At 27.2% G+C, this 13,974-nt stretch overlaps 2 protein-coding genes across 4 annotated transcripts; one reads left to right on the plus strand and one right to left on the minus strand.

Annotated features, from left to right (window-relative positions):
* The first annotated feature begins 4,164 nt into the window (after positions 1-4,164).
* On the plus strand, positions 4,165-6,992 carry LOC122634606 (toll-interacting protein A-like). The gene is made up of 6 exons (XM_043823707.1): positions 4,165-4,349; positions 4,814-4,987; positions 5,125-5,258; positions 5,341-5,545; positions 5,655-5,828; positions 5,906-6,992. The coding sequence occupies exons 1-6, from the start codon at positions 4,302-4,304 to the stop codon at positions 6,014-6,016; spliced, it is 846 nt and encodes a 281-aa protein (XP_043679642.1). The 5' UTR covers positions 4,165-4,301; the 3' UTR covers positions 6,017-6,992.
* A 2,073-nt stretch (positions 6,993-9,065) lies between these two features.
* LOC122634537 (apolipoprotein D) lies at positions 9,066-12,428 on the minus strand. 3 transcript variants are annotated; one of them, XM_043823566.1, is made up of 5 exons: positions 12,214-12,355; positions 11,710-12,044; positions 9,758-9,986; positions 9,489-9,660; positions 9,066-9,263 (listed from the first exon to the last, which is right to left on the minus strand). In XM_043823566.1, the coding sequence occupies exons 2-5, from the start codon at positions 11,872-11,874 to the stop codon at positions 9,104-9,106; spliced, it is 726 nt and encodes a 241-aa protein (XP_043679501.1). In that variant the 5' UTR covers positions 11,875-12,044; positions 12,214-12,355; the 3' UTR covers positions 9,066-9,103. The 3 variants fall into 3 exon arrangements, with proteins under 3 accessions (XP_043679501.1, XP_043679502.1, XP_043679503.1); XM_043823567.1 differs by having other exon boundaries at positions 11,710-11,980; positions 12,214-12,339; XM_043823568.1 differs by lacking the exon at positions 11,710-12,044 and having other exon boundaries at positions 12,214-12,428.
* Between the last annotated feature and the right edge of the window lie 1,546 nt (positions 12,429-13,974).

Genomic DNA, 13,974 nt, shown 5'->3' on the forward strand with positions numbered 1-13,974 from the left:
ATGACGTTTCGCCATTTAAAAAGTCAAACATACCAATAATGCATGAGAACCTTATACGAATGCAGAAGTACATTTTACTGTTCATAAAGCGCCTTTTTATTCGGAAGAGAATGTTTTCAAGATGACCTTAATGAAATATCATGATAATATTATAAAGAAGGCGTTCGAGAACACATCTACGTATAAACGAAAGAAAAACAAGAACAAAAAGAAAAGAAAAAAAATGAAAAAAAAGGACACAAATAATAATGAGACCGTATATAGCCTAGACCCTAGTCTGTCATAGCTTTTACGATATTTCCACTTTTCTTACTTTTTTGGATAAAGCACGGTTCGTTGCGCGTGCGAGGTATTGTATTAGGTACCTGTATTCAATACTATTTTTTCTATACAGTATATCGTATTGAAATGAGAATTTACTCGATAATCGAAAATACGTAATAAAAAGCAAATAAAAAAAAAAGAATAAAAAAAGAAAAGTTAAAAGAAATTCATATTTCTTTTCATCGAATTTACCGATTATTAAAGTCATGTATAAATCGAGTAGACTAATTCCGATAGGATATTCTGTGTAGATAAAAAAAAGAGCTATGCGCCTTCAACGACTCGTAACAAAAAAAAAAAAGACACACGTTTTATGAAGTTTTGACATGATAACACTTGATCGACGGGATATATTGGATAAACAATTTTGATAAACCGACGAGATATTACAATTTTGTCTGAACTGTAAGTACCTACCATTAATCACGCGCGATTTATAAGAAACGTATTGTTCACTATTTTCTTGCAAAAACTAGAGAATTTCGGAACGATTAATTGTAGAACACTTTTCTCTCGAAGTATAGATAACAAGAAAAAGAAAAAAAAAAGAAAAAAGGAAAAGGAAAAAAAAGAAATAATATAAAACAAAAAGAAGGTGAAGATGACGACAGGAGAAGAAAATGATGATGAAGATAAGAAAAATGAAAAGATGAATAAAAGGCTTGGCATTTCCTTAAGGCTGATAAAAATAATATTTAACGGACGCGCTGAAAAGCAAAGAGTTAATTGCAATTGACGATAAATTTCTTAGTAAAGATGCAAACGCTGGCAGATTAACATTAGCAGCAGCAATAAAGTGCACGCAAACGTAGTCGACAATTAATAGCATAAAATATTGAACAATTTATAATTCGTAAAGGATAAGTCTAAATAAAATACATATTAATGCAATCAAGATATATCACACGTCGTGCTTTCGACGTGGATAAGAAGAAAAAGAAGAAGTAGAAGAAAAAGAAAAATAAGATGAAGAAGAAGAGAAGGAAGAAGAGGAGGAAGAAGAAGAAGAAGAAAAAAGATGCATCAAGCAAGCGCGAGATCATTTCTTTTTTGCAGCGATACTTCTGCATATTCCATAGAATAATTCGCTTCGATATAAAATATTATTAATGGTTAAAGGAACAAAAGAGAACGAGTTGCACGTTGCATTATCACGCAGCAAAAGCGTATATTAGTTTTCCTTCGAGCAAGAACATTTAACAATATTATATACCAAGACCTCGAAGTCGTACACGATACCAAAGAAATATTTCAAATTAATCCTTCGAGAGAAACACTGATATGTAAAAGAAAAGGAACAAAAGAGAAAAAAAAAAAAGAAAAAAAGGATAATGAAATCATTCGGAATGCACGTTCAGATTTGTGAATTAGGCGTGAAAATGAAAGAGTAAATGTGGAAATGAAAATTTTGAATATGAAGATGATGTATTTAAATTGAATAAGCAACTGTTGTACGTGTAGATACTCGTTTAAATATGTCTCGCAAATTCTCTATTAACGAATAAATGCACGTACATATGTATGCTGGTATTAAGAAAATTACGAGAAGATTCTCTCGAACGTTTACGTGAGGCATAATCGTAAGGAAATCAGGCATGCATGCGTAGATTAAGATCTTTCTTTCTTTTTCGTTTTTTTTTTCCTTTTTTTGTTTTCTCTAAAATCAACGGATGCCGAGAAAAAGAGAGAAAACAGATCAAATGTGGAGATGTAAGAACGTAGACGAGGAACGTAGAGGAATGAAAAGAATGATATTACAAAGGTATATTCAGACTTGTTAATCTGATATTACAATGAAACCGATATTAAATGAAAAAAGACATTAAATATGATATATTTGTAAAATATCAAAGATTTCTGAATGAGTAGCGACAAAAAATTAATAAAATTACGACAAAACTTTATATTTTTTTTAAAATAATATTTCAAAAATAGACGAGAAGCGATTTGATAAAAAAAAATTCAAAATAGTAAGAAAAATCTACAGGGGGATCATTTCTAAAATTTCTATTTTAAATTTCATTTCTAAAATTTGTATGATACCAGAGTTGTAAAAAAAAAAAAAAAAGAAAAACTTAGTTATTATTCATTTCTAACGAAAATATCAAGAAGATAAAGAAAATCTTTTTTTTTTCTATCTCGTGAAATTTTAGTAGAAAAGTTGGAATCAGTTAAAAAACTTTTTTAAATAAATGTAACCAGAAACTTTTAATATATCACAAACGTACTATATCAAATATCTTTCTATCATTTGAGACCACCCGGTTTCATTTAAATTTCAAATTCATAAATCTGAATATTCCCTTGTTAGCGATAAAGAAACCTCAACGTATTTAGCGTAAATAACACACAACTGCCTAGAAACTCAGAATTAATACTAATAATATATTGTACGGATTATATTATATATACATATACAATTAATAACGATATGTCCAAACGCACAAAAGACAAGTTTGGCAAGGCAAGATACGAGCATAATGTACATAAAGAATATATATGACGATACCCAATCAAGATGTACATAACAATGAAGAGAAAAGCGATCCATTACAGGACTGTACTCATAGAAAAAGAAAAAGAAAAGAAAAGAAAAAAAAAAGAAACCTTAAAGACGCGTTCCTGTCTGAGCGTATAGACACACAGCGTTTCAATTCAGAGCGTTTAGCGAGAATACATATCTCTGATTACTCGTTGTGAAATGAGTTTCACGGTTGAAGTCAACGTATCTAAGGTACGAACAGATTAAGCTGTCATGTTACTTTTCTCGATGAAGGAGAGAACAAAAAAAAAATTATTCCAAGGTTTCACTACATTCAAATTGTTCTCCTTTAATTTTTTTATCATTTTTATCATTTTATATATGTATATATATATATATATATATATATATATATGTATGTATGTATATATATACTTATATATATGTAATATATATATATATATAAAATGTATATATGTATTTATATATTTGTTTATTTGTTTATTTCTTATTTTAATTATTGTATAGTTATTGTATTTAACAATTTAGTGCCAAACCATTTAGTGCCAATTCAATAATTTAGTGCCAAAATATTCGAAATTTCTTTTTCTCATTTCACACGATTGTCTTTATTAATGAAAATAAACAAAAAGAATAAAGGGGCAAAAAACACGAAATGAAAGAACAAGCGCATTTAGAAGAATTTCTCGAGCTATACGACGTTTCTATTATGCAAAAGAAACCTTTTAAAAGGACTTAGCTATGAAAGACACAATGCGAATTCAGAAGACATAGGTAAATGCTTTTAGGGAGATGTGGATAAAACATTATATAACGAGTAACAACTAAGGGAAAGACGTATAGGAAGATTGAACAGACTATGGAAATTTAGATATTATAGAAAGTTTTAATAAATGAATTATTAACGCTATGAAGAAATAATTCTATTAATTGTCCCTTCCTTTCTTCTCAACAGTAATATATATATGTATATATATACTTTACAATAATATTTTATATTTCGTTGCCTGTATTTTATTCTTATATGATAACTATATGTTTATGTGTATATATAATATATATATATATATGTGTGTGTGTATATACACATATTTAATACATGATTAATATATACAAAAAATAATTAGATTTCAACGCATATGTATAAGTAGAAATGTATAATAATAAAAAGAGTTAGTTTTATTGGTTATGTTATAGCAATAAAGTGATTGGTAAATTGCTCAGCATTAGAACGTTTCTGATTGGACAAACTTACTGCAGATTTTATGATCCACCAATGAACAAGTACATGCTATGTTACTTATTTAAAACTCACCCAAGTGTATTACAAGTTTATGTATGCATATGTCTTTATGATTGTATGAGTTGCAAGATTTGACAGATTGTTGTTCTTTCGTATTTGCAATGAACGTTTAAAAATAAAGAAATCGTGAAATTAGTTTTTTTGAAGTGATAATCTCTTCAACGTATCGTAATGGATACCGATGCACGTGCAGAATTATATGAAAATTGGAAGAAGCGAGTAAGTGAAGTTCATTCTCATATCCAGTGAATTAATAAATTTCATTTTAAGTTTGTAATTACTCATTGTTTATATATATACTTCCTATTTATGAGTCATTGCGATCCTTATTCGCAATGTGGATATAGATGTATATATATATATTTATACGTATAAATATATATATACATATTTTTGCAATGAAACAATAAAAAAATAAAATAACTTACTTTTTAACCTGCAATGTCAAATATATAAAAAATATACACAAAAGTTAGTAAAATATATTATAAAATTTTAATGCATAGAATTAAATATTTTTAATTCTATTTATATATTAGCATGAAATATTAATAAATTATAACCAAACATTTTATCATATTGCAAGAATTATTTAAAAATTATCATATATATTGTCTGACATAGTATAGATCGTCAAATAAAAGTATTTTATATTTGATTTATATGTTCCTCTATTTGTTTAGGCTTTTGTAGGTCCTCTTCCACAAGGCTTCTTGAAATTAGAAGATCGCAATGCACAACAACAACAAGAAGCAGCCGATCAACAAGCTGCATTAGCTTTGCAACAATTACAAATGCAAAGTAATCCGATGTTACATGATCCACGTATGGGCAAACTTAGTATAACAATTGCCCAGGTTAGATTATTGAAAAAGAATTAAGTAATTCTTATTTAAATTATGATTCTTACAATAATATAAAAGAATTGAAAATATATTGCACAAAAATAATATTATGGTAGATATTTGTATAAGTTTGTAAATATGAATTACAGGCGAAATTAGTCAAAAATTATGGTATGACCAGAATGGATCCATATGTTAGGTTAAGAGTTGGTCATTCAATTTATGAAACTCATACAGATTCAAATGGAGGTAAAAATCCACGTTGGAATAAAGTTATACAATGGTTTGTATATTTTTTTCCATTATATAAGATAAAGTAAAGATATAGATGAAAGCATATTATTAATTTATATTACACTTTATAGTTTTTTACCGCCAGGAGTTACACAAATATATATAGAGATATATGATGAATGCTCTTTTGTAATGGATGAGTTAATTGCATGGGGTCATATAGATATACCACTTAAAGTTCTTCAAGGAGGTGAAACGCATGAAGATTGGTATACGCTCAGTGGGAAACAAGGCGATAATTTGGAAGGCATGATCAATTTAGTTTTCAGTTACACGGTAAATGTCTTTATAAAAATATTTAACCTACGATAAATTTTATAGAGCAAGAAATATTATTTTGAATTTCATTACGTCCATTCAAAGGAATTATCCAATTATTTTTTAGGCTAAATGTCATCCATATATGCCTGGACCTTCAGTAATGATGGTACCTTCTGCAAAAATGTTTGGTATGACATCATATACACCTGTATATACCACACCTCAACCAATATCAGCAGTTGCAACACCACCTGTTATACCAAGTATGTTACCAAATGCTGAAGTTGAATTGAAACAGGTAATATTATATCTATATTATAAATACTATACATCAATATAACTTTTATTATTTATATTTTATATATATCTTTACAGCTTGCAGAAATGTTTCCAAATATTGATAAAGAAGTTATTAAATCAGTATATGATGTTAATCATGGAAAAAAGGATATAACTATAAATTCACTACTTCAGATGTGTGAATGAATTTAACAATATTCTAAACAAAAGTATTCTATGAAATATAGACTATATAGACTTATATAGACTATACTGAATCAATGACTGTATCGATGAAAACGAAAGGATATAAAGCAGATATCTGCTAATATAATGATTATACATTTATTGATTGCTTTAACAAAAATTGTAGAATGAAAGAGTGATACAGGCTTTGCATGATTTCATTATGCACATTTTAAAGACCAGAAAAGTTATATGATGTGATACATTTGCCTTCTTCTGCCTTTGCTAATGTATCATTATAAGATTTTTCAAAGCATTACAAATTAATTTGAAACTAACTGTTTCAATATTTCTATCTATATTCTTTTGTGTAATATATTTCTTGTAAATTTAATATATTCATAAATGAGTAATATTTATTTTATTCTTATTCATACAATAAATCATTGTATAGATACTGCTAAGAAATATGTAATTAAATATTAATGTATTATGATAATGTAGTAAAATGATGATTACAATTGAATATTGCATTTAACAGTTGCAGAAGAAGATGTACAAAAATTAAAAATAATGTTGTATTAACTTCTTGAAATAGTATCTTTATAAAATTGTTTTAGGTACTACTGTCTCCAAGAATTAAGATTTTTTATATAATTTCAATATATATATTTTTCAATTAGTAATATAATACTTATAGATCTATTATTTAATAATCTCAGTAATTATTAAATATTATTAAATATATATTATTCTAAATATTAATTGCCATAAAATAACATGATACATTTCTATGATGAAGTTATTATCTGAAGATTTCACTTAAAAACAATTAGTGAAGCTTATGAGAACAATTTGTAAGTTAACTTTCTACATAAACCTATTGAAATACTGAAAAAAAAATGATCTTGTATTTAGAGGTTTATACAAACTATAAAAATGTATTTTCTTAGAAATATATATTATATAATTTTAATTATATACATTTTTAATTGTACTAAAGCAGCAATTAACTCATTCATTAAATTTAAATATTAATTAAAAACAAAAAATGAACGATTACTTATGTTCATAATTATAAAATTTTACATTTTAAGCCGTCTGCTATTTTTATTATTTTAAATTGAATCTTTGACAATCAATAAAATTTTATTATATTATCATTTAATAAATAAATAATTCATGTACATTCCGTTTAGAAAAAAAAAAATATATGCAAAATTTGTGTGTGCTTTTTTAATATGTTCTGTATTACCAGATGGAATTTGAACGCAACTTATTGTTAAGAGAAGTCTAGATAAGAAAAATGAACTGGGACTAGAGGACTATGACATTAGCAACTTACAGAACATTCTAAATGAAAAGAATATACCTGCTGGTATAAAAGTTCTAAGTCATGGAAAACTAACGACTGTTGTCCAAAAGATACTATACAAGCACTTAAAAAAATCAAAATTTTCAATACGAAACGTATCCTGATATCATTATATAGAGATAAAAGAAAAACAAAATCAAGAATGGAACTCATAAGAATTTATCAGCAATGAATATTTTGACCAAGGTATTCATTTCATTTGTATGAAATTCATATCTCGTGTAGAAGATATGCATTTGCTTATAAAATTATTCAGATATTTGGAAATATTCTGAGACAGATCATCCTACTCATGAAAGAGAAAAAACTACTAAACGTCTCTTTAAACTCGAAAACATTGACTATTTCAAAAATAGTTGCTTTATTTCCAAATATGAATGTAAATTCACGAATATAAATTTCATCTTCTGAAGACTGCAGAGTTCTAATAATGAAGTTAGAAGATGAGTTAAAACCAAATGCTATTTGATTTAGATTCTTTTCAATCCCTATGATAGCTTCTATAATGTCATCAGGATCAACAGTTATTGGCTCAGTTACTACTGACAGCAATAAAAAAAATTGAAGAATGCAAAAAAAAACACTCTCAATCCTATCTACAAGTTTCACAAATGTGAAGTTTTCAAAATGCCTTACATAAACCACCATAACAGAAAAATAGACTCTAACTTATTTGGTTGTCATTGCAATCACTAGAAAAAAAGCGTAGAACGATCAAACAGAAAAGAAACACAAATGATCAGAATCTAAAGAAAATTCTTGAATTGTTTTGTCTCAGTATTTGAAATTCTTACACCGATGACGACTAAAGCTATTCTTTAAACGGATTATGCTATTTTTAATAATTGTCGAATGCAAAATCTAATATATTAAAGACTTCCATATGATATATATATATATATATATATATATATATATATATATATATAAATTAGAAAATATAATATTAAGACAATGCACTTCCACTTTTTAACAACTATGTAATAATAATCGAAATATTACCTTGATCCAATTAACATGTATTACTAAATTTTTATACAGATTAATTAATATTATATCGATATATTATATCAATATATTATATTAAATGAATATATTATAAGTATAAGAAAGATTCATATGTAACAAAACTAATTAAGCATATTTAGGAATGTTAATTTTTAATAAAATGTTCATTGTTCCCATATTTGACTTATGTTGCATGCTTTTTTTATTTATTCATTTTGAATACCAATAATAATCTATTTGCTATAAATATTTATCATTAATACTATTGAATTTATATATATATATATATATATATATATATAAACATTTTAATTAATAATAATGTATTAATACTACAAATCTATGATTAAAAAAAAAGAAATCTTTCACTGTAAAATTTCTCTTTTAAATTGAGCAACTTTTATTTTTTTTATTGTTTTATATAAAAGAGATCAAATAAACGAGATTTTAAATAAAAGAGATGTTCAGAAAATAATGCCTATGTATTTATATATTTAATTATAAGATCTTGACGAAATCTATGTATATCTAGAAAACAATAACGCTTTATTACAATTATAGAATTATAAATAAAAAGATTATATATTATTTGAATATAATAAAATTAATTAATAACTGATTAATTAATTAATAACAAATTAATTTAAAGTATTGATATCATTGTTGTAATTATAATATAACGGGATATACATGTGTATAAACATAATTAATTATTTAATTATATTTTAAAGTCGTCTGTGTTTCCGTTTTAATAAATGTCTTCTGCTAGAATTAATTTTCTTGTCCGTCGACATAGGAACGAAAGATATACTATATGGCGGTATATCCGTTTGATTGCATTGTTTTTGTTCCATAGGAAACATATACTCCAAATCTATATCATACCTGTTAACACAATGTATATTTTTATTAAATCAATAACCAAACGATATGTGAAATTATTCATAAAAAATTATTTACCTTCTAATTCAATCATTTTTCTATTGATCATGCGACATGATTTGTGTAATGTAATAATTAAAAAAAAAAAAAAAAAAGTATCAAAAACTACAATTGCATAGCGAAAATAAATTTTGCAATCAGAGAAATGAAATATTGAAGCCTACTTACTTGGGTAATTTTTCACGAAGATAAGAAATTACATTTACCCCTAGACTAGGCTGTCTACTCATAATGAAACTAGACAAATAACGGGGACTCTTATTTTTTTCGGCACAGTGCATCAGTAAGGCCCACGTTTTGTAATCCGAATCCAATATATAAGTGTTATATATTTCTTCATCTAAAAGAGTGATTCATAACGTATTACGCAGAAAATATGAATTATTCAATGAAGTTTGAGCCTTAATAAAAGGAACAAAGAGGCATTCGAAACTCACAGGGAAATTCCGCATGAACCCAATGTGCTGGAAGCTCCGGTGAAGGAATTTTCCATGTGATATTACCAACGAGTTGTTCATTGATCGGATCATCGGTAAAGCTATACGTGAAATTCATAGTAACTTCTGCGCTTTCAGATGACACGGACAATTCAGCTCTCATACATCTATAAATGAGAGCTTCCTCGGAGCTAGCATAATACTGCACTATGTACCATGATCCGAGAAACTATAACGTTATAACAATATAATAATCTATTACATTTAAGTATACAATGTTTTTATTTTTATTTTTCATTTTCAATTAAACGAATACTAATTTCTAATAACTCTAAAAAAAAAAAAAAAATCATTTTTAATTTATTAAAATATTTTGCAAGCAATGTTCTTTCTTTCTTTTTTTCGTAATGTTTAATATTTTTCAATGTGTCAATGTTATTAATTTATTTTCATAAAATGACCTAATATCAATGAATTCTTAGTGCGAACAAGCTATTTTTAGGTGAACCATGTTAGCCGTAGTCGTTCTTACTTGAAGCGTACTTCCAAGTTAGCCATCCGGACAAACTACTTTTCGTTCTAAATACTTTTAGAATGGGTCAAGAAAATAGTTCGAAAACAACATCGGATTCCTATACTATCAAGGATCATTGGATTTAGTACAATGGTTATCTCGTTGACCTCACGAAAGATAATTCAGATCCGGATGCGATAATTGCGAGCTCGTAATCAAATTAGTCATTTAAAGTCTCAATCGAACCGCAAGTATATACCCTGCAATTAGGTACGATAAAAATTCAAATGGATGAACTTTTAATACATATATATATACACACACACACACACATATATATAAATATTTATATAAATATGTGTATATGTTTAATAGTAATACATACATACAATTTTTTCGAAAATAAATGAATAAAATCGATAATAACAAGTTGTATGTGTCTATATATAGCGTACATATCAAACGTATATATCAACTTTACTCGGAAAATAAATGTCTATCAATACTCGAATGTTAATTATTCGAATCTAACGACTCGTATATAATACAAATGTGAACAAAATTCATGCGTCATAGTACAAACTGTTCTCCATCGTATACCACTCGACAATCTAAAAATAAATTTACTGAAAATTCTGTTTATATAGATATATAAAAAGAGAAAGAGAGAGAGAGAGAGAGAGAGAAAGATATATATATATATATATATATATATATATATATATATATATATACACATATATATATATATATACACACATATATATATAGAAAGAGAGAGAGAGAGACCAATAACATTTTCTTTTACAAATTATTATTGTTACGTTTACGAAGGGTCAAAAAATTTTACAACGTATTTCAATTTGTTCGACACCCGAAAGAAAATTATTATCGCTGTCAGTTTTTTGGCACGAGTTCGGAACGATCGAGAAAACATCGTTTTCAATATCGCGAAAGATCGGAGTGCCGCGACAATTAAATTGCAATTCGAATCGGCGCGGAACGCTATTTACTCTGCTGACTGGTCGATGCTAAATTACCGTTCATTGTCAATCCGGAAAGCTGCAATATTAGCGGCTAATAAATGGATGGATTTTATCATATGTCAATAGACGAAGAGAACGAACGTTTCCATTTAAAACAATTGTGAAATCGAAAAATCACAGGGTGAGAGATAATTCTTTTTTTATTTTCTCTCTTCCTATCTTCCTCTTATTTTTCCTTTACTCTCTTTTTCTTTTTTTTTATTTTTATTTTTGATTACCTCTATTCTACCATTAAAAAAAAAAAAAAAAAAAAAAAAAAAAAACGAAAACAAAAAAAAAAGAGAAAAAAACGAGAAAAAAGATCGTAATGCGAAACGATCGTAAAAGACGAACCGGTGAAAAAGAAATATCTTAAAAATGATCCTTGAAAAAGATCTTATAGTTTGTATTACCTCCGTTATGTCAAAGTTTCGTATTCCCTTGACTCTTGGACATTTCGTTTTGTCCTCTCGTCTTTTCCAAACGCCCCCAGTATCGCCGATCAAAGAAGCGAACAACAATGAGAGAACGATCAGAGAATCGAGGAACTCGAAACGTTTTATTCCAACACGATGCATTCTCCTCGTGCACTCACGTTCGAGTTCGTGCTACGAGAGTCACGATGAGACACGCACACGAAACTGTCGCTTCTTCGTGGAACGAAACTCGCCAACCAGCCGACTACTAAAAGGCCACGAAGCGAGCGTGAAGAACGAACGAGCTCTCATGACTACTACCTACTCTATCTCTGTGAGGCGCCATAGAGAAAGAGAAAAAGAGAAAGAGAGATAGATAGATATACTACATATAGACATACATACATACATATATATATGTATGTATGTATGTATATGTATATATATATATATAGAGAGAGAGAGAGAGAGAGAAAATGAAAGAGGGAGGGATAGACTCACTATCACGTTCCTCCCTTTGCATTCTTCCTTCTCTTTCGTTTTCAATCGGCAACTTGTTCTCCACGTCGCACGTAAGATCCTCATAAACGGCGCCAACTTATTCCAGGATTTTCTCGTAGGCGTGTGATATCCTTGATCCAAACTCTCCAATCGTAGAACTTCTTTTCTTTTCTTTTTCTTTTTCTTTTTCTTTTTCTTTTTCTTCTTCTCTTCGCGGTGTTACTTCTCTGAGAAATGAAATTATCTATTGGTAACGGTTTATTGTGAAAATGATCGGTAAGTCGAGATTACGAGGAATAGATAATTGATTGAACTAATATGTAATTGCTGTTTTCAGTATCAGTTAATCTGTATTCATAATAATTTGAGAGATTAGAATTTTTCCAAGCGATTAGAAGGCTATCAAATTAACGATTAACTTCGTTTTATTCGGATAAGAGATAATTAAAGTTTTATATTTAATATTTATCTATGTAAGTTATTTGGTATTAACCAGTTTTTATCTATGATAGTAATTAGACCTTCCAAATAATTACAATTATATCAAATTAATGATTTGCTTCATTATTTAAATCGGAGATAATTCAAGTTATATTTAATATTTATATCTATATGTGTAAGTTATTTGATATTAATTAATCTCTTTATTTCTTAGATTGATGACAATCGAAATAATATTTAATCGTTGATAAATTATTTTATATTCTCTTTCTGTAAAATAATAAAGTTTTCAATTGATCAGAATGATATGAAATATCTTATAAACAAATAATTAATATAATTTCTTCATACCTTTAAGCTAGATCTACATAATTTTTATTTTCTTTGATAATTTCTTCTTAGAAATATTTTTTTTTCTCTCTTCTCGATACGTTTCATCTTGATACATCTTTCACTGTCTCTAATCGTATAAATGCTCTCTACTCCTTTAAGTTAGCAAGAAGTTAGAGCTCTTCTTCGAGATGCATAATAAGTCTCACCACTCTCGAACTGGTTTATGATACTACTTTGATGCGTAACATTGATTGTGACGAAGTATCACTATTCACGAGACATTGCCAATGTATTGCACTTCGATAATAGTTTTCGTATAATCATAGTAAACTGTGAAACACGCGACAGTTTTGAATTTATGATGATTTTAGTTCATATCACTGATCCTATGATAGATAGGAAAGGACTAGGAATATTAAAACGTAAATATTTAACTGCATTGACTCATCCAAAGTAAATCTCTCCCATGGGAAGTTCCCATAATATCGTAAACAACGAGTTTCCTCAACCAGCACTGAATGTATTAAATTAACTTTTGAATTGACTAATAAAAAATTTTAAATTTATGTGCAACCCTCTATAACTTATATATCTTATTTCTTTTTTTTTTTATCATAAAATTAATTTATATCCAAAGATTAATGTTTGTTAAATATAACTAATTGTATATCTAATACAATATAAGTTGATTATATAATATGAAACATATACTATATTAAGTATATTATACGACATACTTATACTATATATTAAAGTATAGTATAAATATTACGTATTAAAATATTAGTATGTCATACAGTATACTTGATATAATAAATATATTTAATATAAGATAAGTCTTATATCAATACTGTATTAAATATAAGTTTCGTATTATATAATCTACTTTTTCTATAAAAAATCAAATTGGGTTATAGAGGCAGAAGAACAAATTTCTAAATCGTTGTAGAAAATGAAAATGAAAAAGATCCGTTCGACTTACGAAAC

The sequence above is a fragment of the Vespula pensylvanica genome, chromosome 15, assembly GCF_014466175.1.
Source record: "Vespula pensylvanica isolate Volc-1 chromosome 15, ASM1446617v1, whole genome shotgun sequence".
Classification (NCBI taxonomy): domain Eukaryota; kingdom Metazoa; phylum Arthropoda; class Insecta; order Hymenoptera; family Vespidae; genus Vespula; species Vespula pensylvanica.